The sequence below is a fragment of the Diachasmimorpha longicaudata genome, chromosome 5 (genome assembly GCF_034640455.1).
Source record: "Diachasmimorpha longicaudata isolate KC_UGA_2023 chromosome 5, iyDiaLong2, whole genome shotgun sequence".
In the NCBI taxonomy this organism is placed as follows: Eukaryota; Metazoa; Arthropoda; class Insecta; order Hymenoptera; family Braconidae; genus Diachasmimorpha; species Diachasmimorpha longicaudata.
Window position 1 is genome coordinate 7,593,219 of NC_087229.1, and position 26,944 is coordinate 7,620,162.

General features: G+C 38.5%; 2 protein-coding genes and 1 long non-coding RNA gene across 6 annotated transcripts in view; 2 read left to right on the top strand and 1 right to left on the bottom strand.

Moving 5' to 3' along the window:
* The window catches only part of LOC135162019 (pseudouridylate synthase RPUSD2-like), a 116,113-nt gene that overhangs the window by 52,963 nt on the left and 36,206 nt on the right, over positions 1–26,944 (bottom strand). The window lies entirely within an intron of this gene.
* Positions 12,955–13,967, top strand: LOC135162886 (uncharacterized). Its single transcript, XM_064121813.1, has 3 exons — positions 12,955–13,107; positions 13,419–13,766; positions 13,887–13,967. Exons 1-3 carry the CDS (start codon positions 13,093–13,095, stop codon positions 13,965–13,967), a joined length of 444 nt encoding a protein of 147 aa, XP_063977883.1. The 5' UTR covers positions 12,955–13,092.
* Positions 20,464–26,580, top strand: LOC135162021 (uncharacterized). The gene is made up of 3 exons (XR_010298895.1): positions 20,464–20,907; positions 24,843–25,110; positions 25,207–26,580. It is a non-coding gene; the product is annotated as an uncharacterized LOC135162021 (long non-coding RNA).

A 26,944-nucleotide genomic window follows, 5' to 3' on the forward strand; every position in this document is an offset into this window, starting at 1 on the left:
AACTTTACGTAGAATTTTGTGAAAATGACTGAATCGTCCGATGACTCATGAGGGAAGAAGGGGATAGTTTCTATTAAGAAAATAACAAAATCTATTTGTTTCCCATTGTAGGGCTGAAATTATCCGAATAATTGACAACAGATCCCTGCAAATTACTGTCATTTCCTTGAAAATCCCGTCTTTATCATCCCCGCGAAATTTTAACATAATATTCTTCAATTTACGAAGTGATAGAGTAATAAACCGAGAAATATCAATGAAAATTTGAATATTATAACCATGCATTACATGTATTATAATACTCATGTAAGCCGCTGCGAAAGCAATTTACCGGGTGATGAAATTTCTCATGGGATACCCCCTGACGGCTCTCCACCCTCCAGCTCCCCCTGTCCCTTTTCAGATGATCGCGTCAGTTGACGTAGTCGTGGAATTTCCAGGGGAAGCGTACGAAAGAGGAGCCAAGTGGCACGCCAGAGTCGGTAACTCGTTTGTACATTAGGTACCAACCCACCCTCCACACTCTTCTCCCATTCCCATTGCCTCGCTCATCCTTTTTCAGCAGTTTTCATCCCCAAGAGACCCCGAAAAAGGGTACAAGTAGATAGTAGAACCGTGGACAGTGGAAAACGAATAAAAGACTTTTCTCCACGACAAGTCGCGTTGGGACGAATTAGACCTTCCCCCACGACAACTCAGAAAAGCTGGCTTTCACTCGTCTTCCCACCCCTCTAACGACGAATCAGTGAAGAGAACAGACTAAAGAAATCCTCCCTCCCTCCTCCTCACCACCCACCCACCCCCATTTCCCTACTGCCATCCGGGAAAGAATATTTCTCTGCTTTATTCACGCGAATCTCCACAACTTCTCGGCTTAAAAATATCTTCATCTCTCTTTTTCGACAATTCTAACCCGTCGTTTTCATCTTTCTTTTTACCTCTCATCCACTTCACCGCTGAATATGGTACGGGAATTGCGCGGCAGGATGCCCTCGGAGTTATTCATAAAAATCGAGCCCGAGTCCTCCCGGTTATGGCGCACTCCTTCACCCGGCGAATATTAAAAAGCCTAAAATGAGGCGGGAGAATTTGTGAAGAAAAAAAAAATGTATGATCGAGGTGAAATCGGTGCATTTCCACGAGATTAAATGAAGCACTATGAGGGGTTGTGAGAGGGAGGAATTGATCCGGGATTCCACACTTGCGATTTTTTTTTTAATTTCTGGCTCTTCTGTCTATTGTCGTTGATATCTGCATGAAAATTACTGCATCGGGTGGGTAAAATTTACTGTGCGTCCTGATAAAATGTCTCTTATCTAAAATGAAAATTAATTTACCCGTAGAAATTTTTGGGATTGATGAGGTAATAATTTGTTGTCAACTAATAATCGAAGTCTACGTGGGTATTAACACCTCTCTTTTTCCTATTCTTGTAGATGAATAATTCTATCTATTTTCATTCTATTTATTTTACCCCATGCCATTGAGTTGGAGTATCCATCGAAAGAGAAGCAGATGCCAAATGAAATTTGAGCATCTCGTTAAATGGTGGATCGTTACACGCTCCTCGAATGTAAAATAGAATGGATTATAAAAGATAGGACAGAGTGAGATGAAAATAGAGATAAAATCAAATGACAAGATGGTGTCATTCTGAAAACTATTATGAATTCACTCGTTTCTCTTGCATCGTTTGATTTTATTTTCTCCATTAAATTTTTAATTGATGGAAATTGTAAAAAGGCACACCGGTGGAGAGACTCAGGGACTGAGGGGACGGCGGGAGTAATTGAAATGAGGATGAAAAAAAAAAATGAAAGGGGTGAGGGTAGAAGGTGGAACGGTACATGGTAGTCGTACACGCGATGTCCTTTTGATCTGCCCAACCCTTTCACAAGTGCCAGTTTGTAGGTGTGGGGGTGAGGTTCGCGTGCTGCCAACTATTCGTGCATCCCTGTTACGTATTCTGCAGGATTCTCCCCCTTTTGTTTTCACTCCATATACGCAAACTCGGACATTTCACACTGGGGGGTAGCTATCCTCTTGCTCTGGACACCACTGGAGCGCCAAGTATTTTTTAATTTTAGTTATGCATACGTGCGTCCAGGATGCGGAGAATCAACAGCGTCAACCTTGATTAAAATTACAAATAAGGAGAAGGGGATTTGTATGGGAAGGTGTGGGTGCAATGATAGCGATAAACAATTGAAATTCCGGGGGAATGACGTGTGGGAAATTTAATAAGCTGAATTTCACGGAAAGCTTCGACACTCAGTAGATCGATATTTTTAATAATAATATTCACAGCGGAGACGGATCTTTAAATTTTTTAAACAATCTCGAGACACTTCTCACATATTGATTAAGTCTCGAAATAGATTAAAAATTCTTCGAAATTTCAAAAACGCCTTTTACCTAATTTCCTAGAACCATTCAACAATTCTCTCCGGTGCTCCTCCCCTCCTAAAAAAACCTCGGAAATAAAAATCTCGTGCCGTTCACCGTTTCGCCCCGAAAATCAGTTAAAAAAAATTCACGAAAACTGGTCCGCACGGCCGCCAAAAGTTCTACCCCATCTCACATAATGAAAGCCCACCTTCATACCCCTCTTAAAAAAAACATCTCGCATTACAGCTCGAAAGACTATAATGACAGAGAGCCGACGGATTACATCCTCGTGCGTTTCATTAACCGTCAGGCGTGCATTTAAATACGCCCTCACCGTTAATGAAGACAAATGAAAAAAACATGCCACGTATTTTGTCCCTCTCCATTCTGCAAATTTTTTTTTTTATCCCCCATGTTTTCCGGTAGATGAAGGAGTGGAGGTAGAAATGTGAGAGGCGTCCCGGCGCACCATGGAATAATGCAGTAGACCTCTGACGTACGAAATAGGGACAGGAGAAGGGTTACATAGATGGACACGGAGATTGGTGGGTTGAGGAAAATGGTGTGGGGTGATATTCTCCCTCCCACTCGCCCCCATCCCGAGAAAGGACAGTGGAAGGACAGAGAGCGCTAGTGGTGCCCTCTTCGTGCCACTGCGAGCCAAGTAGCGTTTTCCATCCCTCAACCCCCGCAATTCCGACAGCTGCTGGTGGATGAGAGAGGGGCAGAGGGGTCAACGGGAGCGGAAGAGGGTGGAAGGGAGGAGGGGGGGGGGAGGAACAAGACGGAGGATAAAAGGATGGGTGAGAGGGACCGGTGGTGCCAGGAGCACCGCGAAGCGCATTAATTAACGTCGGTGCGACGTTGCGCCACCCTCCGGACGCTCCAACCACCACACCAAGAACAAGAGATCGTATACCTTGATAAAGTCTGACTTTCAACCTCCCACTATCAAATGCATGTGTCTGTGTGTAGAAATGGTAGTAGGGGCAAGAGCCTCCCCAGAACACTATCCTTTGTTCCTTTGATCATTCCACGCTACCTCACATTTCCACTACCGTCTTTACATCCTTTCTGATTTTCTTATTATTAAGAAAAGAGAGATACGACTCGGAGAGATGCAGTTTTTTATTCGTACGGTTTTTCATGGAAAATTGTGGATTCATGAAATGCTGGTACACTCCTAGGTCTTTATTTAATATTGTGTGGGGTGGTGGGAGGGAGGAAGGGAGGTGGTAGTAGAAGAGAAAGGGTGAAAGGTTGAGGGAAAAATACGAAAGGGAATTTTTGTGTCTTAACTCAATTTGTAGGGATTTAGAATTATGAGAAAGGAAAGAGGGTGATTTAATTCGAGTTGAGTTTCTTCGCGACTTCGTGGAGGATTTCTTTGAGTTAGTCGTGTTACAAGTATCACGTTTCATTGTTGTTTTCTTTTGTGAAATGGTGAAGGAGAAATGGAGATGATTGAATTGCGGGAGTAATATGAGAAAATGGAAAATGCAAAACATGAAATAAATTCAAATCGAAAAGTTTTGTTAAATATATTCTGCAGGTGGTGGTGAGGAGGATGGGTGTTAGCCCCGATAAATACACATCAGAAAACTTTAGCTCAGGACGCAACTTTTTTCCATTTTATGTGGAAGAAGGGAGGGTAGTTACCTGGGGGAGGGGGGGGGGAGGGAGGCAATGGCGTCGTGCGAGTTTATGCGCGCGTGTCGAGCATGAAATTTTCGGGTTCAGGCAGGACGAGTGGGAGGACTCCCACGGGACAGGAGAGAGCAAAGTCCTGAGATGGTTACGATTCAACCCCTGGAGCAAGGAGCGAGGGGAGAATATAAGAAAAAGCGCCATCTCACGCATTGGCGAGTGGGTCGATACCCGGGGCCTGTTGCTTGCTGCAAATGACCTCGCGACCGTCGGTGGTCCATCAAGGTCGTTGGAAAAAAAAGGGGGAGGGTGTGAAAGTACGGGGGAGGTGGCAATGGGAGGGAGTGGACTAGAAAATTCAGGAATACAGGGTTGAAAAGATTCTTCAGTGGAGATCTCTGCCACAAATGCAATTTTAGGATCAGGACTCGCTACAAATACCTTCGACGTATCTTAGTAGAAAATCTCAAAGCCAACGGCATTGAAAATATGAACTGTGACTCCTGGGGACGCGTTGTTCATCTCCAACAATGTATTGTATAATTGTGTAACGGCGTTCACATCATTTCACCCCTTCATATTGTACCATCTCGCTGCACGGACAGAATAGTCTGTGAAAAATTACTGTTCCGGGCACTAAAATTGTGGTGGAACATGCTATAATACTGGAATGGGCTTTACTCACACATTAAAATTCCTATCAATACCGTAAATTTTGTAATAAATTTTGTAATTAATGATAAGTATCTCCGTAAAATTTACTAAACAGCACTAAAAAAATTTGAAGGTCTCTCAATTATTATTTGAGGTTAAATAAAAAATTGATGGAAATGTTTTGAAAATTCGAAGGCCCTCGGGTGAAGGCCAGTTGCCAATTCGTACAGGAACTTGCAACGAATTTCGTTAAAAATAAATAAAAAAAAAGATTCCTCCGAATTTATTTGGAAATTCCAGATCCGTAATTCTGCTCTAATTTGGAGGAGAATATGACCAAACACTATTACAAGTCTTTTCTCGAAATCCAAGGAATTTGTCAGGAAAAACTTCACATCTAAATCCCCTCTAAACACACTAACTTCAAAGATATTCCGACCACAATCTCCAAATGTGTTTGGCATTTATTACACCCCAAACTTCTCTCCCTATTTCTACATCAAGAAAATCCTGACAATTCCAAACAGAGCTCCATAAGACCTCGAAGCCCTTCTATTCCTCCATCACCTTCAATAAAACTCGAGAAAGGAGTTCTCGAAAATTACAGAGTGAAACAAAATTTGCAGCAAACAACGGCGACAGTCGGCCAGCTCTCTCCCGGAAGATGAGATGAGAACGACGTGGTGCGTGTACCGGTGGGGATAAAACATCATTAAACTTTGAAAGGCGACGTTGGTCTCTTGGGCGTTGTGCGAGGCTTGTCTTTGGCCGGAGAATAGCAAAGGACAGCCACCGAGAACGGAGAGCAAAACAGAAGGGGAAGGCGGTCTGACCAGGGTCGGCTCAAACTACTGCGCAGAAAAAGACACACGGCTGTATACACCATAACATGGGGTCGATAGAGGCCTGTTGCTGTTACAAAAACATCAGAAAAACTCAAAATATTAACGTCCAACGAGACAACTAAATTCACAATTCAACATCGTCCTGAGTTCCCCCGGAAAAGAGAATTATGGAACTATAAAAATTAAAAATTGCAGACTAGGAATTTCATAGCATCATTACATCGATTCGTTAACTATAGAAATTGTTACTTTCGAAGGACTGAACCTTTGATGCGGCCAAACAGCCCCTAACCTCCCCTCAAATCTATTCATTAACCAATAATTAATCGTTCCTATCAGTGCCTCAACCCCAAAACATTCTCCACATACCAGTTGAAAGCAACCACCACTGTCCATCATCCCCACGATCCCCCAGCAACTCCAATATTGAACAGAAGGAACCACCGAGAAAGGATAAAACCCAAGGGCAAAGGGTTGACCTTCCTCCCCCGACGATATTCGTCTGGTGGGAGCCCTCCCCAGTTAACTGGCATCAGACACTGGATAATAGGGTCGTGGACCTCCCCGAGACAGACGAAAAACAACGATACAGTCTCGCCATTTCCAAATTGATTGAAATTATCCACACCTAATGAATCAATAATTCGATAAAACAGTCAAATCAAAGAGTTTACGCTAATTGACACACTGATTGACAAATCAATAATTATAATTAAAATCGTAAACTTCATCAATTTCCTCTGGTTGCAATTGGCTAACCCATACTAGTCTAGGAAATGGTTTCTTGGATATAGACCTGTGTTCGAATTGAAATGATCTAATATATCCGAGTGACGACCAGTTGAGAATGAAGTGGAATGGAGGAGGAATGTAACTTGGCCATAGATATACAACATTTCGTCACTATCTGATGCTGCTGATAAGGTGGATGGAGAGGATGGAGTGGCGGCACTGTTACTTGTCAACTCACAGGGCTCTTTGGTAACACGAGTAGACCGGATTGGCCAGTTATATAGGCACATTCGATGCCTTCGGTTTAATGCTTCAGAGACTGGTATATGGGAAGTCTTTGAAGGTAACACATGGGGACCAACTAAAATTGGAAATTGAGAAGTGCATCACAAATGACAGAGTCTCTCAGCTATTTGCATACTCGTTACAGCTGCTCTTGTTTTCAATGCTGGCTACTATGCTTTAGGAAAGTTACAGTAAGGCTGATCGTGAGAGGGACGTTCAACCCTTATATTGATTTCAATCCTGATTAGGTGACAGTTCAACGAAGGGTAAAATGAGGAAAATTTCTGGATGAGAATTTCTGAATCCACCTGAGTTCTCAATTGAAAGATGTAAATGATGATAGCTAGGGAATCAGAATATATCTCATTTCATTCTTCTGATTGTTCTGATTGTCATGTCAATAATTTTATGATTTCATGAGGAACAAGATATGAATCCAGAGAACGATAAGATATATTAGGATTCAGTACCAATTTATCATGGGTTTTTGGTTCTATGAATAATTGAAGAACGTATTTATAGTCGTTGGAAGTCTCACTCAATGAATATTATCAAGAAAAAACAACAAGATCAACTGACAAGTTGAAAATAAAAAATTTTTCATCAATAATGTCATCTGTATTGTTTGTGTATCTGCTACTCATGCTTTTGTTTACAATGCTAGCTACTGTATTTCATAGAAATTCGAGTGAGCTCGGTGACAGTGCTAGGTACTATTATGTTTGATCTTGATTAGGTGACGTTGTTTCAACAAAACGTAAAAGGAATTTCACGTGTACACGTGTTCCTGCGCCAATGGACGATCGATGGTATATGGCAGGGAAGTTTGGAGGTAATCGGTTTAAATATGCAGACGTGCATTAATTTTGAATGTGTGTACAGTATGATACCTGATGAAGTACAGGGACAATGGGTAGCAATAAATTGATCAGTGAGAATTTACTTGAAAGTTCGACAGGATGAGCCCTTATGCAGGGATAAATATGTCAATAATGAAACGGTTGCACTGGGTTTTGGATAATACTGTGAATTTTTAAAAAAGGTGAATAATGTAGGGGCATTCAATGATATAGGAACTGACCACAATTTGTTTATCAGTTTCAGGAACCAAAAATAATATTGTTCAGGGAAAAAAACTGATTTGGGCCAAATATTAATTTATTTGAGAAAAGTATTATTTTTTTTTCATTCTTGATTTTCTAAAGGAAAGAATTCCAATGAATTTTTTAATATTCATAATTATTGAAGGAGCTCACTGAAGCATACATCTGCTATGATTACCTTCTAGAGCAAGACAATTAGCATAATTCAAACCTAATACAATTACCTATGATCAATACTTGGCGAAGCTAATTTTTTTTCTGAGTGAATGCATGACTAAAATCAGTCCTTAGGTATTATTGTGATAAATATTAGGAGTATCAGCAGATGATCATAACGCCATACATTTCCCCCACTGTTTACAATGTTGATAGTTAATTGGCTGATGTTCTCCCTCACGTTAATATACCTCGTAAATTTAACAACCTACATCCTGCAACTTCAAATCCCATTTCACTCTTCACCCAGTGAATTCTAAATTCACCCCGAATATATGACGTCAAAGCTGTTGAACTTAAGTTCTCGGAATTTCCTCCGCTTCTTATCGAAACTGTAATCGTCGAGACAAGTCGTCCATGAGGGGATCGATACACTCTCAAAATACGGTTAACCCATTGCAACGTCGGATAGACTGGATAACACTAGACTCTGGCATTTCGGTTTGCGGTCAAAAGTCCAACTTCATCCTGGATGGTGTATTGTGGGGTGAATATTCGGTTTCAAGCTTCAATAACTTTTGCCCCATGACAACGGTGGGAAAGTGTAGTTTTCAGTTATAACTCTTCACTTGGGAATATGTCAAAAGCATGGAATAAACGTTTTATCGTCTGAAGGAGTGGGAATAAAATTCAGAGAGGGGGGAAAAAAACTATTTTCCATAGACCTTCAAAAACCTGCAAATATCGAGGTCACCATGTGCGACATTGCCGGATGTAAGGTAGCTTCATAAATTCCGATAGTATGGCAATGCGCCAAAAGTTCGACTATTACGATACACAAGGGAAAAACTATATTTTTATCGTGAAAAATGCTCGAATGCTTCATCGGTGTACGTGGTCCACGTGCCTGAGTAATTGGATGTTGGATGAATGGGGCGGTTTTGAAATTATCGTGTCGGAAGTTACCTAAATTGAGATGTCTAATGACCCCAGTGAGTACAATGTTGGAAAAACATTAAAAGTTCATGGACAGTTTGACCGCAATTTTCAGGAGGGAGATGTGAAATTCAATGTAAAGGAGAAATTGTCATGAAAGTTCATATTTATCGAAAAATTTTCGAGAATTAGAATTATTGGAACATGGCAGAATCAGAATTGCACAATTTCATGGAGTTTTTTCGTCGTAATATTCAGAAAATTGAAATATATTTCAACCACTTCAACATTTTTTTTTTCACTCAAATGTTTTTTATACTCTTTTATCCCGTCATCAAAGCCTTCATTGGCTTCTCACCCGACCTGAGGTGGTGTCACCCATGTTTTTGGGTTGTTTACACTCCGAATATAATTAATTAGAATACATTACATTTTTTAAAAATATTAATTAATATTTCACATCCAAATTTTGTAATGTTTAAGGTTAAAAAAAAAATCTAAAACTTTATTTCGACACGAGACTTTTCGTTCCTCGCAAACTCCATGAAATATCAGACAAATTATTACTCGGAGAAAATTGCCACGAACTCTGTCGTGGCTATCAATCAAAAGCTCACGATAGTCTATAAAAATCCGTGGAATTTCAAATGAGAAAATTTCCAACACTTTCAGCTAACAAAATACGTCAGTCCCTCCCTCAGAAGTCCATCAAGGAAATGATCATCGATCCTCCAAAGCCCACCCAATACTCTCCATTACTTGGCAAACTATCCATATTCGAAATAATCCCGAAAATGTCTATTTTACTCATCCATACAAACCCCAGAGTTTATATTTTTCCCGGGGCACATAGACAACCGCAGAAACTCAGAATGTATATGGACACTGGATTTACCCATTGAACCGGTAGTTTCCATTCGCATCACGTTGAAAACGCTCCAAGAAAATAAAAATACTAGCTGTAGCTTTATGAGATTCGCTGAACGTTATTGACGCTAAATTAAATTTCTGGTATTTTTCCTGCATTTGTATTTTATCCGCGGAGCGCACCACTATATCGATTCACTTGTGCTTATGTACGATGGGAGTTAAATAGTTGGTCCAGAGATAAAAAAAATTGCCAGGCGGATAAACTAAAACGTAATACGACACGCAGTGACAAATAAATAAATAAAAATATAAATATTCCGGGGGTATCGTAAATGGACTGACCATTTTTAGATACGAAATCGATAGACACCCCCTCCTCTCCCTCCCTAGCCCTGTACACCCCGATTTTCGTGTCTGCCACTCGTTCTTCTTCACCACCTGCACCAACTGTCTTGACTAGCCTGAACCCTCGCCTCTACCGCGGCTTCACTTCCCGGTGTTTCTCCCCAAGGAAATCTTACGTCATCCTTGGAGCGCGCATTTTCACGAGTGCAAAAGGAGTGAGTGTTCGTGACTTAGTCTGTGAGTCTCATCGCCACGCGCCTTGTCTCGTTAATTTTCTCATTTTACCCTCTATTCGTACGGTACTCAGGTGCAGATACTCGTAAAATTCTGTCTCATGACTTTATCGCAGTCAGTGTTAATTGGCCGCCAGTTATAAGAAGACTCTCTCATTTTTTACCGTTTCCTCTCATTGTTTACGATTTTTTCTTCTCAAGACTTCGAGGTGGGAGGAAAAAGAAATCACAATTTTTCTAAAGTTCGATAACCCCATTTTCAGATCTCCATACGTACGTATCTATATGCGCATGTGTGCAATAAAAATTTTCACTATCCACTGAATCCTGTAGATTTGATTGATTATAGAAAGCAGATCCGCAAAGCTCAGCATTCAGCATTCACACTCACAAATAATGTAGTTGTCTACCCTATCACTAGGCAATCGCCGTCCACATTATCCAAAATATCTCAAATGTACCAACGAATGTAATAATTAAATACCCCCACAAACAGTAACACAAATCCCGTTAAATAATAGTTCCAATAAAAGTCGCCCGATAGACACCAAAAAATGACAAACATTTTACGATCCCCTGTGTCAATCCATCTTTTTTCCCAAACCATTGTTTGAGGATCATCATAAATTTTTTAGTAGCATCGAAAATATTTACTCATGCGATTCTATTCACTGGAAATCTGTTGAATTGACAAACAAAACCCTCACTGGGTTAAATTGTGGGAGTGAAATGGACGGGAGGGCTCTGTAAATATATATATATATATATGCCGATAGGGTTTACCCCGATGCGACGCGCGAGTTTATCCAAAAGTCCATGAAATATCGATAACGAGCCGCCGCTTTCGGCATAATTGTTGTTAATGGACGCCTGCCACCTACCCCCATACCTATTGTCCCTCCATCGGACTAGCTACTGCACCAGGGTTACACATTTCATTAGCAAACTTATGAAAATGAATTGTAACGGCTGTGTAAATTTGATCATGTTATCCCCGGCAATCATAAAACAGTCTGAAAATCATTTGTTACAATGGGGTTGGTGTAGAGTTGTTCAAGGCAAGTTGGTAACTGGGGCAGTGAGGAGGGGTGGCCTTTGTTGAGAAACAAAAAGAAAAAGTAGCATGAGTGAAATCAGGGGAGACCCTTAAAGGGTGGTAAAATCATCGACTTCTCAGTCTTCAATAAATTGCTGTACATGAAAATTCATTCGGCATTTTGCAAAATTTCAGGAACAAGATGATTATTTTTTTCAATTTTAATGACTCCCTGACGATGGGGGAGGAAAAAATGGCGTGAAAAACTGCCATTCGAGGGGAAAAGGAGGGCGGAAGTCGTGTGGAGTAGCTGGAGCGAATTGAACCCTGTGACGAGGGGAAAAGAGTACCATAAAATCGTTCAGCGGAAGTTCCTTCGGAAGTGTTTTGGGGTTTTTGAGGGCACGACAAGACAAGGGATTCTTTGAGAAAAGAGAAGGGTCCGCTTCCACCACAACTGTGGTGAGAACTACGGACCTGAGGTCGATCAGATTAGCTGTAGTAATACCCTAGAAGGTCCAAAATAATCCCACATTTCCCAGTAGTTGGGGTATAAAAACCAGACAGAAACCTGAACGTACACTGATAGAAGATATTTTTTTATCCCAGCGAATTGAATTCATTTCACCCCAACGGTCAAACTCATAGGTTTACCCATAATTTCCCCTACCTTATGAACCTGGCTGATGTAGCCGAAAACTTGGATTGGAAAATACTTTCCACATTCCCGGATCAACGTCAGATAACGTGAGGTAAAAAATTTCATTTCAAAACTTCTCGTGAATAAACTTCATTTGAAAGCACCATTTCGCATGGATTTCCCAGTCTCCTCATTTCTGATTATAAATTAACTCCCAAGATTCAATTTTTTTAATCCCAAAATTAAGATTAACCTCTACCGCGGAATTAAAACTACCGAGTTAATTAAAAGACCTCAACTTTGGTATCTCAAATATTTGCAAAGCTAATGAATTTCTTCCTCAGTTCAAGATTGACGGGTGTGTAAAGGGATCTTGAATTGTTGGAGGGGGATACATTGAATGAGCCAAAGTAGGAGGTTGTAAAGGGGCGGACACAATTGACTTGAAGAAACGGTGCATTCTGACTGTGAACGAATCACCAGTATTACGAAATTAGTAGGGTAGAGCGAAATGCAAGGAGGCGGTGCCAAAATATTTTTACCTACGGCTTTTCGAGTACCTTAACGCCACCGTAATACTTACGTAAGTTTACCGTGGAAACATACGATTACAACGAATAAAATATGAAGCATTAAAAAATCGTGTCACGTGTCCACTCAAATCCTTGTGCATTAGCCCCATTTTGTATCGTCGCGTTCATTGAGAGAAAAAAAAAATCTATCGATTCCTCTGCCATTATCTGTCATCACAGACATTGTAGTCATTGTATCACACTCGCACAAAGCGTTAATATAAGACGAAAATTAATGAGGGTCAATTTTCGTGTGTGCGCAAACGCAATCGTGAGATTTCACACGCTGAGTAATTATTGTCCTCCTATCAACCGTGATAATTTGTGTCTCGGGTTCAGCTGCGCATTACTTTAGCTTTGATGTCGACGAATCAACGCTGGGGAGAAAATGAACGGTGCATTGGGAAAGGGAAAATTGACGGTGATCGAGCAATCAACGTTACTCAATTTCCGCATCATTCTGGTGTCACTGAGAGATTTTCATTTAAATACATCGAGGGAACGGTGGGAGATTAAATTATAAAAAATTATTAGCTGCTGTTGATTTAGAGGAATTAAATTATCATCTCGAGAATGATAATGACTGCAGTGGCGGAAAATATACTTTGCCCAATAAATAATTTTTTAGGAGAGGAATTCACCGTTTGGCAATGTTTTCGCCAGTCGTAAGTAGTCAACGTGTGTGGTCAGACATAATTGCGTTGGATTATTATCTCGAGTAGCATTGATTGGCCAGTATTAATATTTGGAACACTTATTGTCTCGAACGTCAGTCTATTGTTAAATATTTTCGCTATTTTTATAGACCAATTTCAACCGTGAATTAAGTATGTTTAGGCATCTGTTCCCTTGAATTTCTGACAAATGTTCGTGTTAGACATTTCTTAGTGTTTGAAAAATGCATACAAAGGGTGTGCAAAATTCAGACATTAATTATTCCCTGTGAAGGAGAATAAATCACGTTGATTATCCTCAGTCACAGGCAAGATCATGTTCGTTCATGATCAACTCAATCACAATGGAGGTACATGCAGCTAAAAATAAAGCCACCAACATCTCTAAAACCTCAGCCAACAATCTTCAATCTCCGGGAGAATCGCGAATCTGTATTTATCAACTGTTTGGCCCGTGCAGGCCAATCACGTATTATCGAACTTATAAAATGATCAAACGAAATTTGGCGAGGCGCATGGCTGACACCAACATGTGGGGCTCTGATTCACATTACACGTGTGATTGGCCCGGGATTCGCGTCTGGGTCAAAGCACGGGAAAAGCTGTGGACAAAGTGGAAAAGAGAGGGGTGGAGGAGGAAGGGAGAAATGGTGAACCAAAAGCGAGGGAGAAGGGCTTTACGATGTACATGAGAATGAAACCCATGTTATTTGCATGCGGTTGAGCATATTCACCCTGGAATTTGCATGTAAACGTACATAAACGCGTAGCCAAAAGTGTCACAAAAACAGAATCACACAGAAGCACACAGTGTTACCAAATGTCCCGTTATCATCGTTAATATTTCGTGATTTTTTGATAATTAAATGACTAACAATCAGAGTAGTTTGAGGATACCAAAGGTATGATGAACACTGCGTTGATTCTCAAACAGAATTTTTAAAAAGCTTGAGCTTTGGTGTATTTTAATGTGACATGCACGAACAGAAAATTGAATTAAAAGTGGATTTAGAATGAATGATAACCGAGGTAACAAATTTTATTTAATAACAAAAAAAAATCGTCGAGAATATCTTACGAAGAGTAGATTTGATGAATTTTCGCAGGTAAAGGACACGTTCAACAACCATTCAATCAACTGAAATATTTATTTGAATTTTCTTCTGCTATTAAATCTTTCGAAAGATGTTGGACAGATATTCCAAAGACGGGCTTTTTACTACTCGAGTAATGATAGAGAATGAGAAAATAGAGGAGGAGATAAATCTGGTTTTTCTAGTGCTCGCAGATGCCGGAGTAATGTTCTAACAGCACAGTGACAAACTAAAATTGTACGTTTTGAAAATAAATTCAGTTTCTCAAGAGATAGGGCACGAGAGAAAGAAGGAAAACTCTTGAAATTCTGTAATCGGATCTCAAGGTGCTATTCTTGAGGGAGACGAGTGAAAAACAATAGTTTCGTAAATGTTTTAGTGGTAGACTCTTCTTAGATGTATTTTAGGATCGTTTAATATTTCAACACGATTCATAAAGCTTCTTATCGGTTTAGTAAAATGTTAATGAAGTGATACTTGGTGAAATGACTCCTGAGATTATTCTTGACACTGTGATATTACGCAAAGCAATGCTTCCATTCCCAGTATTTCTGTTATTCGTCATGGAAAGTAATAATTTGTTGGTATAACATCTTGTACATATTTGTCGAGTTGACTGCAAAACATGTTCGCTAAGTTGATCCTTTGTTCCCTGAATAATATGTCAACCAACGATAGCGTGCTGTGGGAGGGTGAAATGAGCGGTACCATTCTGCTTTAACACGTTCCTTCAGAATTAAGTCACGTAGAGTGGAAGATATATGAAACGTGACATGCTCAACGAGATTTTTGAATGTTGGATACATTTTATGAGGAAAAGAAGTGTTACATGGTCGAAATGAATTTGGTAATGAGGAAACCTGCTAGTGACATGGGAATATGTCAGCACAAATCACGGTAAACAGATGTTAATCGGTCATTTAAATTATGAGAAATAAAAAGATTCTCAGTTCTGGGAAAAATCACAAACTTTGTCGATCATTAAATGGCGCAGTTCAATGTTAAATTCAGAAAAGAATAGTTAGTGCAGTAGACTGATAGGTGGCATATCCGGAGGGTTTTTCGAAATTTTTTTTCCCAGTGAATGTTCCCCTGATATTTCAAAGAAATGTGAAGGTGATAATTCAGTATTTGATGAAGAAGTTAACAAGTGGAAAATTAAGTAATTGTCAGACCGATAAATCTCTAAGATTGAATAAAAATGAGAAAAACTCTAAAAAATACATCTCCCAACTTCAATAGAACATCCGACCTCTGAATCCAGTAATAAATTTGTCATGAAAAAATGTCTTGTCAATACCTCGACGTTGGTACATCGATTTACATGCAGTAAACATTTTATATTTTCCCGCTGTGCATAATTGTGAACTGTGAAACGCGAGGACATAGGAGGCTATTAGCATTTGAATGCAAGAACATTTTAGACAAGCGACTCGTGAATACATGGATCAAACAATGTGATGGCATCACCACAAAAACTTATTCATGCAGAATATTCCAAAACTAATAATTAATCGCGAAACGAGATTGTGACGACTGGAAATTATTGGAAAAAATAGAAGTTTTTAAATATGGAAGGACAGTTTTACATTTACGAGTGATTTCTGGGCTATTGGGTCATTCGTGCCCTGACCTGAGAGCTTTTTTGCCTTTTACATTGAAAATGTCTCCCTGTTTTCGATAATTCAAAAATTATCGACTGACGTGCATAGCTGATTCTCCTATTCTACCCCTGATAATTTCAATAAATTTCTCAAATCATGCATTGTCTGCAAGCAGCTATTTCAGTCCTAAATCCCCAAGTAGTGCAGCACTTGTGCAGGCGGCCTTCACCTAATTGTCACGACGTGTATTTCCAGATTGGCGTATAATGTCATCCTCCGTAATAACTCGGTACAGCAAGAAAACTTTGACCCATGAGTGCAACCCCACTAGTTCCCATTTCATTTCGTTTGCAGCATTTATCACGAAGCGTTGAGAGCTCCATTTTTCCCTGTTTTTTCCTCCATTTTTGCAAATGTATTTTTTATTGCATTCGCTTTATTTTCCCAATTTCACTCAATCGTTTAAAACCGCGCAACTGACGATGAATCGACCCATTCCCCAGCGAAAAAAAAAAGTAAAAAACCGTCTGCAGGTGCGCCAGAAATATTCTACTCCAATTCATTTTTTATTTTTCATATTGATAGGTTTCCATTTGTAACAAAATTCGTTTTTTTTTCAAGGCTAATTTTTGAAGTGATCTTTTTGTAACGCTCAGTTTTCCCTTTAGCTGCCCTCATTGTTATTTTTTTCTATTTGAACCCTGGGATTTACCATCCAATATTTATTCCACTGATAAATCAACCACAAAAAAATAAAATTGGTTGTTCGAAAGTTATTTCGTTATTTGCTGATTTTTTCATTAAACTCTGTGCACACTAGTCTAGTCAATTGTCTGATGGGGTAACTCGAGGGGAGGTGATTGTTTTTCTCAGCACAAGGTGTACATTACTCCGATATTCCTGAGAATTTATAAAAGAAACATCCTGACACTTGAAACGTTTCACGTGACATGAGAATCTCATTCTGTCAAAAGACTTTTTTCTCACAGTGTGAGGGTAAATTTATGAGTCAGGTGATTTTTGGATTCTAAAAATTGACAAGAGAATATTTTCTTCCATCAAGAAAATCATCTTTATCGACAGTATTTTCCCCTTGGAATAGAAAGTCGTGGAATGAAAAGAAAATTGCATTTGAAATTCTCATAAACTCAGTGAAGAGAGATCAATCTTTAAAGTTATTTCACAATTTTTACGATTACTTCGATCACACTGTGATTTTTCATTTTATATTTGCTCTCTAAAATCCGTGAATATCTCTAGTACAAGTGTAAACTACTGCCACGCATTCCACCATCGTAAACTGTTTGCTTTCCCCAAAAACCTCAATATTCCCGCAAAATTAAATTAGAATGAAAAAAAAAAATTTTAAGACACACCCAACAGCTTGGGCCTTCATGTTTCAGGCATCTGGAGATACCATTGGAAGTTGTCCAAACGGAAAATTCATGGACACGAGTGAATGTGGCCGGGGTTGCTTCTCCAGCGGCATGACGACGAAAATTATTTATCTCCCCTCGCAGACCGCAATATGCATCGCCCAGATTTTAAAATAAAGTACAAAATTTAGAAGAGCCTTGACTTCCCGTACTTGATAAAATATCCCATCTCAAACCTCATCCTGAATACTCATCACTCGAGTACAACTCGACACTCTTTAATTATCCTCCCATTTATTTCATAATTATCAAATTAATAGTATATCATTAGGACTGTTAACAAAATTTTCCCTCACACCTGTTGCGATTGTTATAAACCCAGACAGACGAATGTACGTGCAGAAAAATCTAAATATAAAATACGTTTAAGCAGTTGTTGACTGCAAAAAGCAGTAATCTACGATTACATCTTCGTAAATTACGATGATTAGTCTTTGGTTTTTTTGTTTGCTGCTTCGTAACTTACGAAGAAGATAAAAATTATTTTAAGTATACGCGATGATGTTTTTCGACGTAACTTACGCATAAATAAATCGCAAACAACGTTTTTATTAAGATCGTAATTTACGATTTCTTAACCGTGAAATACGTTCAATGAAATGTAATAGACGCTTTGCTGAAGCCTAATTTACGTTTTTATTTTGGCGTTAAATACATCTTTTTGAAGTTTCATTCCGATTTTCATGATGAAAAAAAAGTGACGAAACATGGGATTAGTGTGAAGGGTAAATTGCGTTTAGCAAACCGTTAATTACGCGTTAAAAAAAGTCATTTGCATTTATAATTTTCTGAGTGATGAGAGATTTTGTAAAAAAAAATCAGTTGCTAACGCCCGAACGCGTACGAAAAGAAGAGCACGGTGTGAATAATTTTCGGAAAAACCCCGGCAAATTGTGGTCACAGAAGAAAAAAAATACAGCTCTAATTTCTGAGGATATAACTGAAATCATCTTAATTAACCGGAAAGATATACCCAACATAATTAACCTATCTTTTCCAGGACGAAATAACGAGAAAAAGCTCGAGTTATTCCAATAACTTTTGTGACAAAGCACGATATTCGCAAAGCTACGAATTCTCGACATATTTTTTGCATGCGGTCATTCGACATCGACCGGCCGACAATGACGACTTGTGATAGATAATAAACAATTTTCTTTTGCACATACCCAACGATAAGATAAATAAATAATAAATGCCCTGTTGGCACTTGTCTCAAAAATGCATTTGTTCTAAATTTTCGAATTCAACCAGTTCAGAGGCTCAAAATTTTTACGTAGACAAATTAACGAATTCATTTTTGAAACAACTGCTACATGCATACGCTAATAAATTGTGTACGTCACCCTTGATGACTAATGAGCTGCATTTAATAGTATTCATTCAGGTTGGAGACACTTACCTGAAACAGAAAAAAAAACATGTTTAAAAAATGCACAGTGCACAGCGTTTATTGTAACGTAAAGAACGGGAAGTTATGAACCTAAAGCTGTGAACTATTTTTTTAATTTTTAATGGATTTGTTCACAAGAAGGTTGAGCCAGGTCGTCACCGGAAGACCCTTCAACCTGAAATCTACATATTATATACAATATTTAAATCGCCAAAAAAGAAATAGTGGAAGAATAAAGATTGAGCTAATTGATACCATTAAATGGTTCAGTTGGAGATACACAAGATGTTCTGCATTGTCATGAATGAAGTGATACTGAGACAACTCACGGTATTCAGTAAAAATGACGAAACATTTACGCGCATTTTCTGAATTTCTTCCTGAAAGTTCACTAAAGCACTGCATAACTGTTCCGTCATTTTTACCGAATATTGTTTTGAATAGTAAATTACGGAACAGGCACGTAATTTCCCAAGAATTTTTCTGTCCATGTAATTGTTGATTCCCAGGATATCGTCAACCCTTACGCATATGAAATTCTCGACAATATAAAATTGGCAATGGGCTACCCCTTCATCTATATTTTCACTCCCCAAAAAATCCTCACCCAACCCGTATAAATTCGTCCGACAAGCTCATACTCTGAAATAGACATTGAAACTTCTCGTACGAAACAGAATAAAGCTTCCTCCCAACTACCCACAGTTATTCTCTATCGTCAGTCTGACGACGAGACTTATGATATATAACAAAGTGTAGAATGTAGCTTGGAGTTGAGTTTTCGTCGACGTTCCCCTTTGCGGCGATGGTACTGCCTGGCCTTTGCCGCCCTAAATTGAAGTTTCATTGGTGTTGTAACTGTGTAGCTTATACCACGTCGAACGAGAAAATGCCGACGCTAGTGAACATTCAGCTATTATAAACGAAATGACTTGCCCCACCAGCGTTAAAATTCACGTTCGTTAGATTTTTTATGTCTCCACCAGATACTGCATCCCAAACTATTCTATGTAATATAATAGCAGGTACAACTACATCCATATGATGCATCTGAACTTTACATCACTCCGACGACACTAACAAAAAAAAAAACCACTTCGTATGGGAAAACTAGTTTTTGTAGAAATATATGGATCATTCTGGACAGGAGGAAACACTGATTTTCAGGACAATCATCCCTGTGGATAGAATAAATAACTAAAAAAATTCATGAAGAATATATGATCCATATAGTTCTGGTATATGGATTCTACAGGGAGGAATACATATTCGAAGGATCGATCATGTATATGTTGGACGGAAGTGTATATAATTCTTCATATATAATTCCAATACAGCTACAAGCCAATTTACCACATACGTATACTATGATCCGTATGTCCTATATTCTCTCATGGGGCCACAAATTAGCGGTTACACTGGTCAGAAGAGAGTTTTCGATCTAAAAAATCTCTCGTGTATCTCAGAAAAATAGAAGATAAACTGAAACCTGAACTCCACATCACGATAAAAATTATCAAATTATTAAAAAATTCAAGCAAAATTTCCCTCAGCTTTAAATCAAACAAATATTCCATTACAGATTAACTTTAATATCAGGGGTTTACTGGACTTCAGAAATAAAGTATTAAAAAAATAAATATTTCCCTGAAGTACCTGGACATTTGACAAAGAATTTTTTGTTCTCAGTGTAGAAAAATTTAAGCCCTGTATTTTTTGGAAATTCAATAGTCTTCTCTCAGCCCACAAAAACGTAACTGCTCATAACTGACATCACAAACGACCGACAATTTTTTTTTTTTAATCTTCACCGGGTGCATTCAGTCGGTCTCTCTATCTGCACAGTCTGCAACTTGAGTTTTTACTGGTATGTGTGGATATTAGACAGAGCCACGACATACATATATCGGTCCATCGGTCTAGACCACGGACAGTGGCACAGAGACCTCGTCTACCCACGATAGTATGCGTTGGTGAGCAACTAGTGAGAGGAAAAGATTCGGTCGATGTATATATAGAATGCACATCCTGGCAGCAGAAAAGACACTTCTATCATCTGTCACCGTGCAAGTTGTTTCTATAGATTACGTAAAAGTGTTAAACCAAGGTAAATACTGAGGAAGATGTGATGTGAGTAACGATGGTTCATCTATCTCCATCCCTCGAGGACAGTGAGAATCTTTGGTGGTAATATTTCAATAACAACAATTCCACCATTTCGAGCGGTTGTTTGACTACCGTGACCCCAGGAATAATTGAAATTGGTGAGTTAGAACGAGTTAGCATTTGCAATGAGTTGAGTTGAACAGTGGAAAGGGAGAATTATACAATGAGCGATAATGAATTCAATGAATTATACACCGGATTTGGAGGCTGACGCTTCATTGCTCAATATTTTTGGTGTGTGGGAAAAATTATTGCTGAAAGAGATTTTCATACAAAAGATGATGAGACAATCTATGTCATCACTAAGAAAAATAATCGATTATATTCGTGGAGAATTAACGATTTAAAAACGATAATTTTTCAATATTAAGAGCATAATTTGGTTAGAACTTAAAGAAGTTATTCATTTACTCAGATAGAAATGATTTAATTATACCCAATGAATCATTAATTCATTCCAAATGAAGGGTTATGCCAGCTTTATACTGCAACATCAACTTCTCTTGAAGGTTCTAGTAAACTGAAAATTATCTTCAATTATCCTAGAATAACTCCAGGAATAAATGATGACAACCCAGAGTTCATTCTTGCCAACTTCAGTGATTGCTGGAGTCACTGAGATACTGAGATAATTGAGACTGACATTGAAGTTCTTTTAATAGTAAATATTAATCAGAAAGTAGAAACGAATATTCCAATTTCCTTGAGTGATCAATACAAATAAAAATATTCATCATCAAATGACGTTTACTTTTTCATTATTGGAAAATTCAAAGATATCTTTACTTAAACCTTCCTGAAGGATTCTGTCAATTTTCATTAAAAAATCCCAATATCCCTCATTTATTCAACAGTCTTTCAGTGGCTCAAGAATAAATTTACAAGAGGTGGTTAAGATTTAGTCGATCTACCGTGGAATGTGATAAAAATGTTCAAGAATTGGGGCCAATAAATTTTAACCAGTTCCATGAATCTATGATTGACTGATCCACCACAAAATCATTGAAATTTCCACCCCTTTCCCGAATATTACGTGAATGAGACCACATATGATGGCTAATTAATGTTTGCTGATTCCCTAGGTGTATTTCCAAGACTCACTGAGTGTATATACCTCACCGAAACGATTATGAAGTCACTGTACAAATATACACACAGCTTGTGAATGTATATAAAAGCGTAAATGTATGCCGTCAGGCCAAGAGTTATAAGAGATAACTGTTGAGCGTTAGCTGCGCATTATATGAGCAGAAAGCCATTAGAAAGGTAGTCAAGATACGAAGACAAAAGACATCAATGAGATGAACGATGAGAAAAAAATATTTTTTGTGGGGGAAAAGGTTGAATGAAGGATTGAATTTAAAGAATCTTCAAGATGAGATGATGCCGAGTGTTAATTGAACGTGAGTGGGAGTGAAGATTGAAATAAAACTCCCCTGGAATGAGCGGGAAAATTTGTTGAATGTTATGAGATGTATAAAGGGCATTTATATATCTATTAAAGTTAGAGTAATCTTGAAAACGTGCACGGAAAAGCGAAGTTTAATAGGCATCCTTCCGCCTTACTGCTACAATCCCAATGCCCTTTCAACCCTCTCAGTTCTCCCCTTTCTTCGTTGTCGTCTCGAAGAACCACCAGAAATCCCTACAATTAACTCACACAAATCGCAATTATAAAAGATCCTACGAACCTGACTTCACAGCGCTAATGAACGGCACAGTAGGAGAAGAGAGAGAGGAGTAAAGTTTTCCATGGACATACTTCCAGGGAGTGAGCCAAGGAGCAATGAAGGAAGTGACGAGGTTGGAAAAGGGAAGAGAGTTAAATTTCCTTGGAAATTAAAGACGAATGAATTTTCCATTGAATAACCGGGAATTCTATCTGGCATAATTATGCGGCGAATCGAGCGTGAAATAAATTAGTCGCTATGCTGACTGGACGATGATGAAAAAATTTATGGATAGAGATAAAAACAAGTGCCGTTGAATCTTCCGCATTTTGTTGTCGTTATCATAGCATTAAGGCTCTGCTTTTGGGATAATTAAACAAATTAGTCAGTAGTTTCACGAAGTCCTGAGTAAGTGAACAAGAAGTTTCTGTTTCTGATTTTTTATGTGTTCATTGAATTCCGAAATAGATTTAGCAATTAAAATTTATCCGGGATTTTTTCATAAATAACAGTGACAAAAAGTCAAAACGGAAATTAATAACGAATGAGTTTTCCATCGAATCGCAGGAGGCTGCGTCGGACACAATTATATGAACGATCGAGCGTAAAATAAATTAATCGGTAATCTGACAATTTGACGATGAACAATGTTGTAGAATGATAAATGGGGATAAAAACAAGTAAATTAGAGACTTCTAGCCATCGCCTGCGTCAAAGTGACGACCACGTTCAATAATATGGCATTAGTTTCGCCCTTGCAAGCCCTCGCCGCTGGTTCTACGAAAACTCCGAGCACCTGTTTGCACATGCTGGGCACCATAACCCGCGACATTCTCACTCACGTACCCTACATCCACTCAAAGTTCCACTTTGTCACTAATGTATGGCGTGTCGCGTGTACGACACGCGCTATTCTATTAACCCCGCGACGACCTAATCAATCGACCTGGGCGACGCTGCACTCGCACTCGACATGATCAATTATTCCACTTCAATGACATCATTTTTAAAAAATGGGGAAATCTGAGGATGGACATCTCCACCGAGAGCTTCTGGAGCTTCAGTCCAGTCTTGTCATGTTGTCCACATTAAAAATTCCAATAAATACGATTAAAGAAAATGACTGTCGTCATCGTCAATGGAAAGGATGAATTAAACTGTCATTAATGATCATCGATGAAAGATCAATGATGAATTTGAAAAAAAAATATTCAATTTCCCGTATTGACGAACGAATAAAAAAAGAATTTGTTAAATACGTTCACTCGGAGGTACGTTAAGCCATACAAACGAGGTAAAAGAAATTATAGACTAGCCTTTTTAGGTCATACTGGATCGACATAATGCAAAAAAAACATAAAAGTGAATTTTGAACGAATGTAGAGTTCCTATTGGGAAAAATGAAAGGAGCAAATTTTGAATTTTTTAACCAAATTCCTAAACAATAGCTAAGACAATTTCACTCAACGTTCAATTAGAATCAAATTATCTGAGTAGGCATTAATTATCCCTAGTTAGTTCATATCCTATCATGAAGATACGTCAATTGAAAAAAAGTTCAATCGACTCATTTAATCAGAAAAAAATTCCGGATAAAGTATTGTCGTTATGTCAGCACTAATGTTTTTTTTTCTGTCCACATTATTTTTTCTTTTGCTCCGGGGCTGACGCATATGTCTTTTTTTCTAAATAAATCACTCGAATTCACTGAGACTGAGGAAACCAGTGATTCCTGTGAGTTTTCACATTGTTATTCACCAGCGTTTGTCCTGTCCCCTCTATAGTTGATCCCAAAAAATTCATTACCAATCCATCAGCTGTATTGTTACCCTCACAATCACCAAATTTGTACACTGAATTATTGGAACATTCATCCCTGAATGTCGCAATTTGCCCCCGAAAAATTCAATTCAAAATTCCTCCCCTCAATTTTTATTTATAGTCATGACATGACCATGACGTGTGCTTTAATGATATTCCAAAATGACAAGTGCACACAAGTGTCATCTTGAATTCATCTATTCCGCATGCGTTACGAATACAATTACAGGATCAATAACAAAAGAGGAACTTGGCCTTCTACTTTCTGAAAGCATTCGCATAAAATAAAGTTCTCAATGCAAATGTCTTCCTCGAAGGCACTCAATTTACCTCAAGTTTCTTCCCCCTCCTCCCACTCCCCCCGTTCCAAATTGTAAAAATCGATAAATAAACACCGACTGACAGATTCATGAGATGATTCATCAAACGTTGATGTACTTGACCCATCGTAATAATCATCTCATGATAAATCATCAACGCTTGGGTCTGAACAATCGCTCTAGGAAACCGATACGCAAAAGTTTTTCTTTTTTTTTTTTCAGATATGGAAAAAAAATCTATGGACACGATGTACGATTGCTGGTATCATTAGCAACATTGCTTGGAGAAGTTCCGTTCCTACCTCACCTTGTGCCAGATCGTTACCCAGTTATCACGGTGAGTTGCTAACCATTAAACGACGTCGATATCCTTCCCCATCCCACCAACACAGTGGTGAATCTCACGAGTAAAAGCTACAATCGTCACGTACAGCTGCTATATGATCTTCCCCCTCATCTTGATTGTATTCAACTGGTACAGACTACCACAGTGAGCATTCTATCTACATTCAACTACAAAGTAGTAATATTAGGTTGAATATACGTTAGCAAATGTACACAAACACTGGAGCCCAAAATATCTTAGCTTTCAGGCATATTGCTGGGAAAAAAAAAAAAGAAGAAAATTTTATGAACTACGACATGAAAGATGCCCAAGTTTTGGTTCAACTGTTCTAAACGGAATTTCCTCGTCAAAGTCACTACGTGCTTACTCTGCATTTAGCGCTGAATTGCTAGAGGCAAAATTAATACCCTACCCTTTCCGACGGAAACCTCTGACTGCAGATACTCTGTGTTTAACTTGGAACAACATTCAACGGTTTGAACGTTGGCGAGGGGAGGTAAAAATGTGGAGGAAGTGGAAGAACGCTGATGGAATGTTTCAAAATATTTGTGAAGGATTTTGCGAAACATATTGTCGGGGCCATTGTGAATGACAGGTACATGATTGAGGGGCATTTAAGCCACTTGCAACTTTGTAATTGTTAAGGGTGAGTTAAGAAAGTAGAGAATCCCTATTTCGCGTTATTCCAGCGATGTTACGAGTATATTATATATTCCTCCATAATATTGTTTTATTTACCGATACTAATATTTAAAATCGAAATTATTAGAAACAAATCAATACAATCAATTGACAAAAATTTCAAGATTCTAAAAAATTAGAATTAATAGAATTATTCCCACAGAAAATAATTTCCTGATGTAAAAGTATTTTTTTTATTTTTACCCTAACGACGAAAATCTGAGAGAAGGTTGAACTGATAATTGCGCAATATTTAAAAACACTCATTTACTCTATTACGAAACCCATCATCATGGTATTGTAACCGGCAGGTAGTTTTATCCGACCGAAAAAATATTCTATCACAACTCACTTCGTTATTCGATGATGGAACCTGCCCCACGGCAAGGTTAATACTGCGCAATTATAAAACAATGTCAACTTGTTTTACGTATGTCTACTCAATGATCATGAGACAGTCATGCAAGTAATGATCCACTTTAAGCACAACTCGGTTTTTCGATTATACTTGGTGCTTGCGCAACGCCAAATTTATTCAAATCGATACCCTCCCTCCACATAATTATCGGGATCCAAAGGGCAGATGTAGCGTCAATAGGTTAAATTTTATTCCACGAGAATTGTCTAGTACCCGGAGGCTGTCTCGATTTTACCCGATGACGCAAATTGTTGTTTGGATGCGCGAGGTCGTGCAAGAGGTGCGGAGAAAGGGACTTTTGAAAAAGACCAATGACGAGTGAGACCGGTTTCCGATAGCGTTAAAAATTCAGAAAGCCGAGGGTAGAGTAAATTCGTTAAAGTGCAGATAAATAATAATATTGAATAATTTAGATAGCATTCCAGGGATAGATGTTATCAGATTAATGATTTTTGCATTCTGCGGATGGCAGGATGATTATTAACAACGAAACCAGTGATGCAATGATATTCCTAAAAGATATGTTATTTTTACGATTTTCTATATTTTCCAATTATTGGAGGAATTCTCATTTTAAATTCTAATGTAATCTGTCATGTGACCGTTGTCAATGCTCCCTAGCCCGGGGGCCTACAATGAGTGTCACGAATTTGACATTAAATGAGAATAATTTTTTCCGCTTCATTAGTCAATTTTAATTTTAATTAATTTCGTATGAACACCGTTCACTATTCCAATCAAAATATCAGGATCAATTTTCATTTAAACACAGGAAAATTTAACCGTAAATTACGTTAAAAAGAGATTTCATAATAGTGCGCAGCGCAGCATTGATGCGTTGCGTGTAATTGTTCTAATCAAATATTCAACAATTTTTCG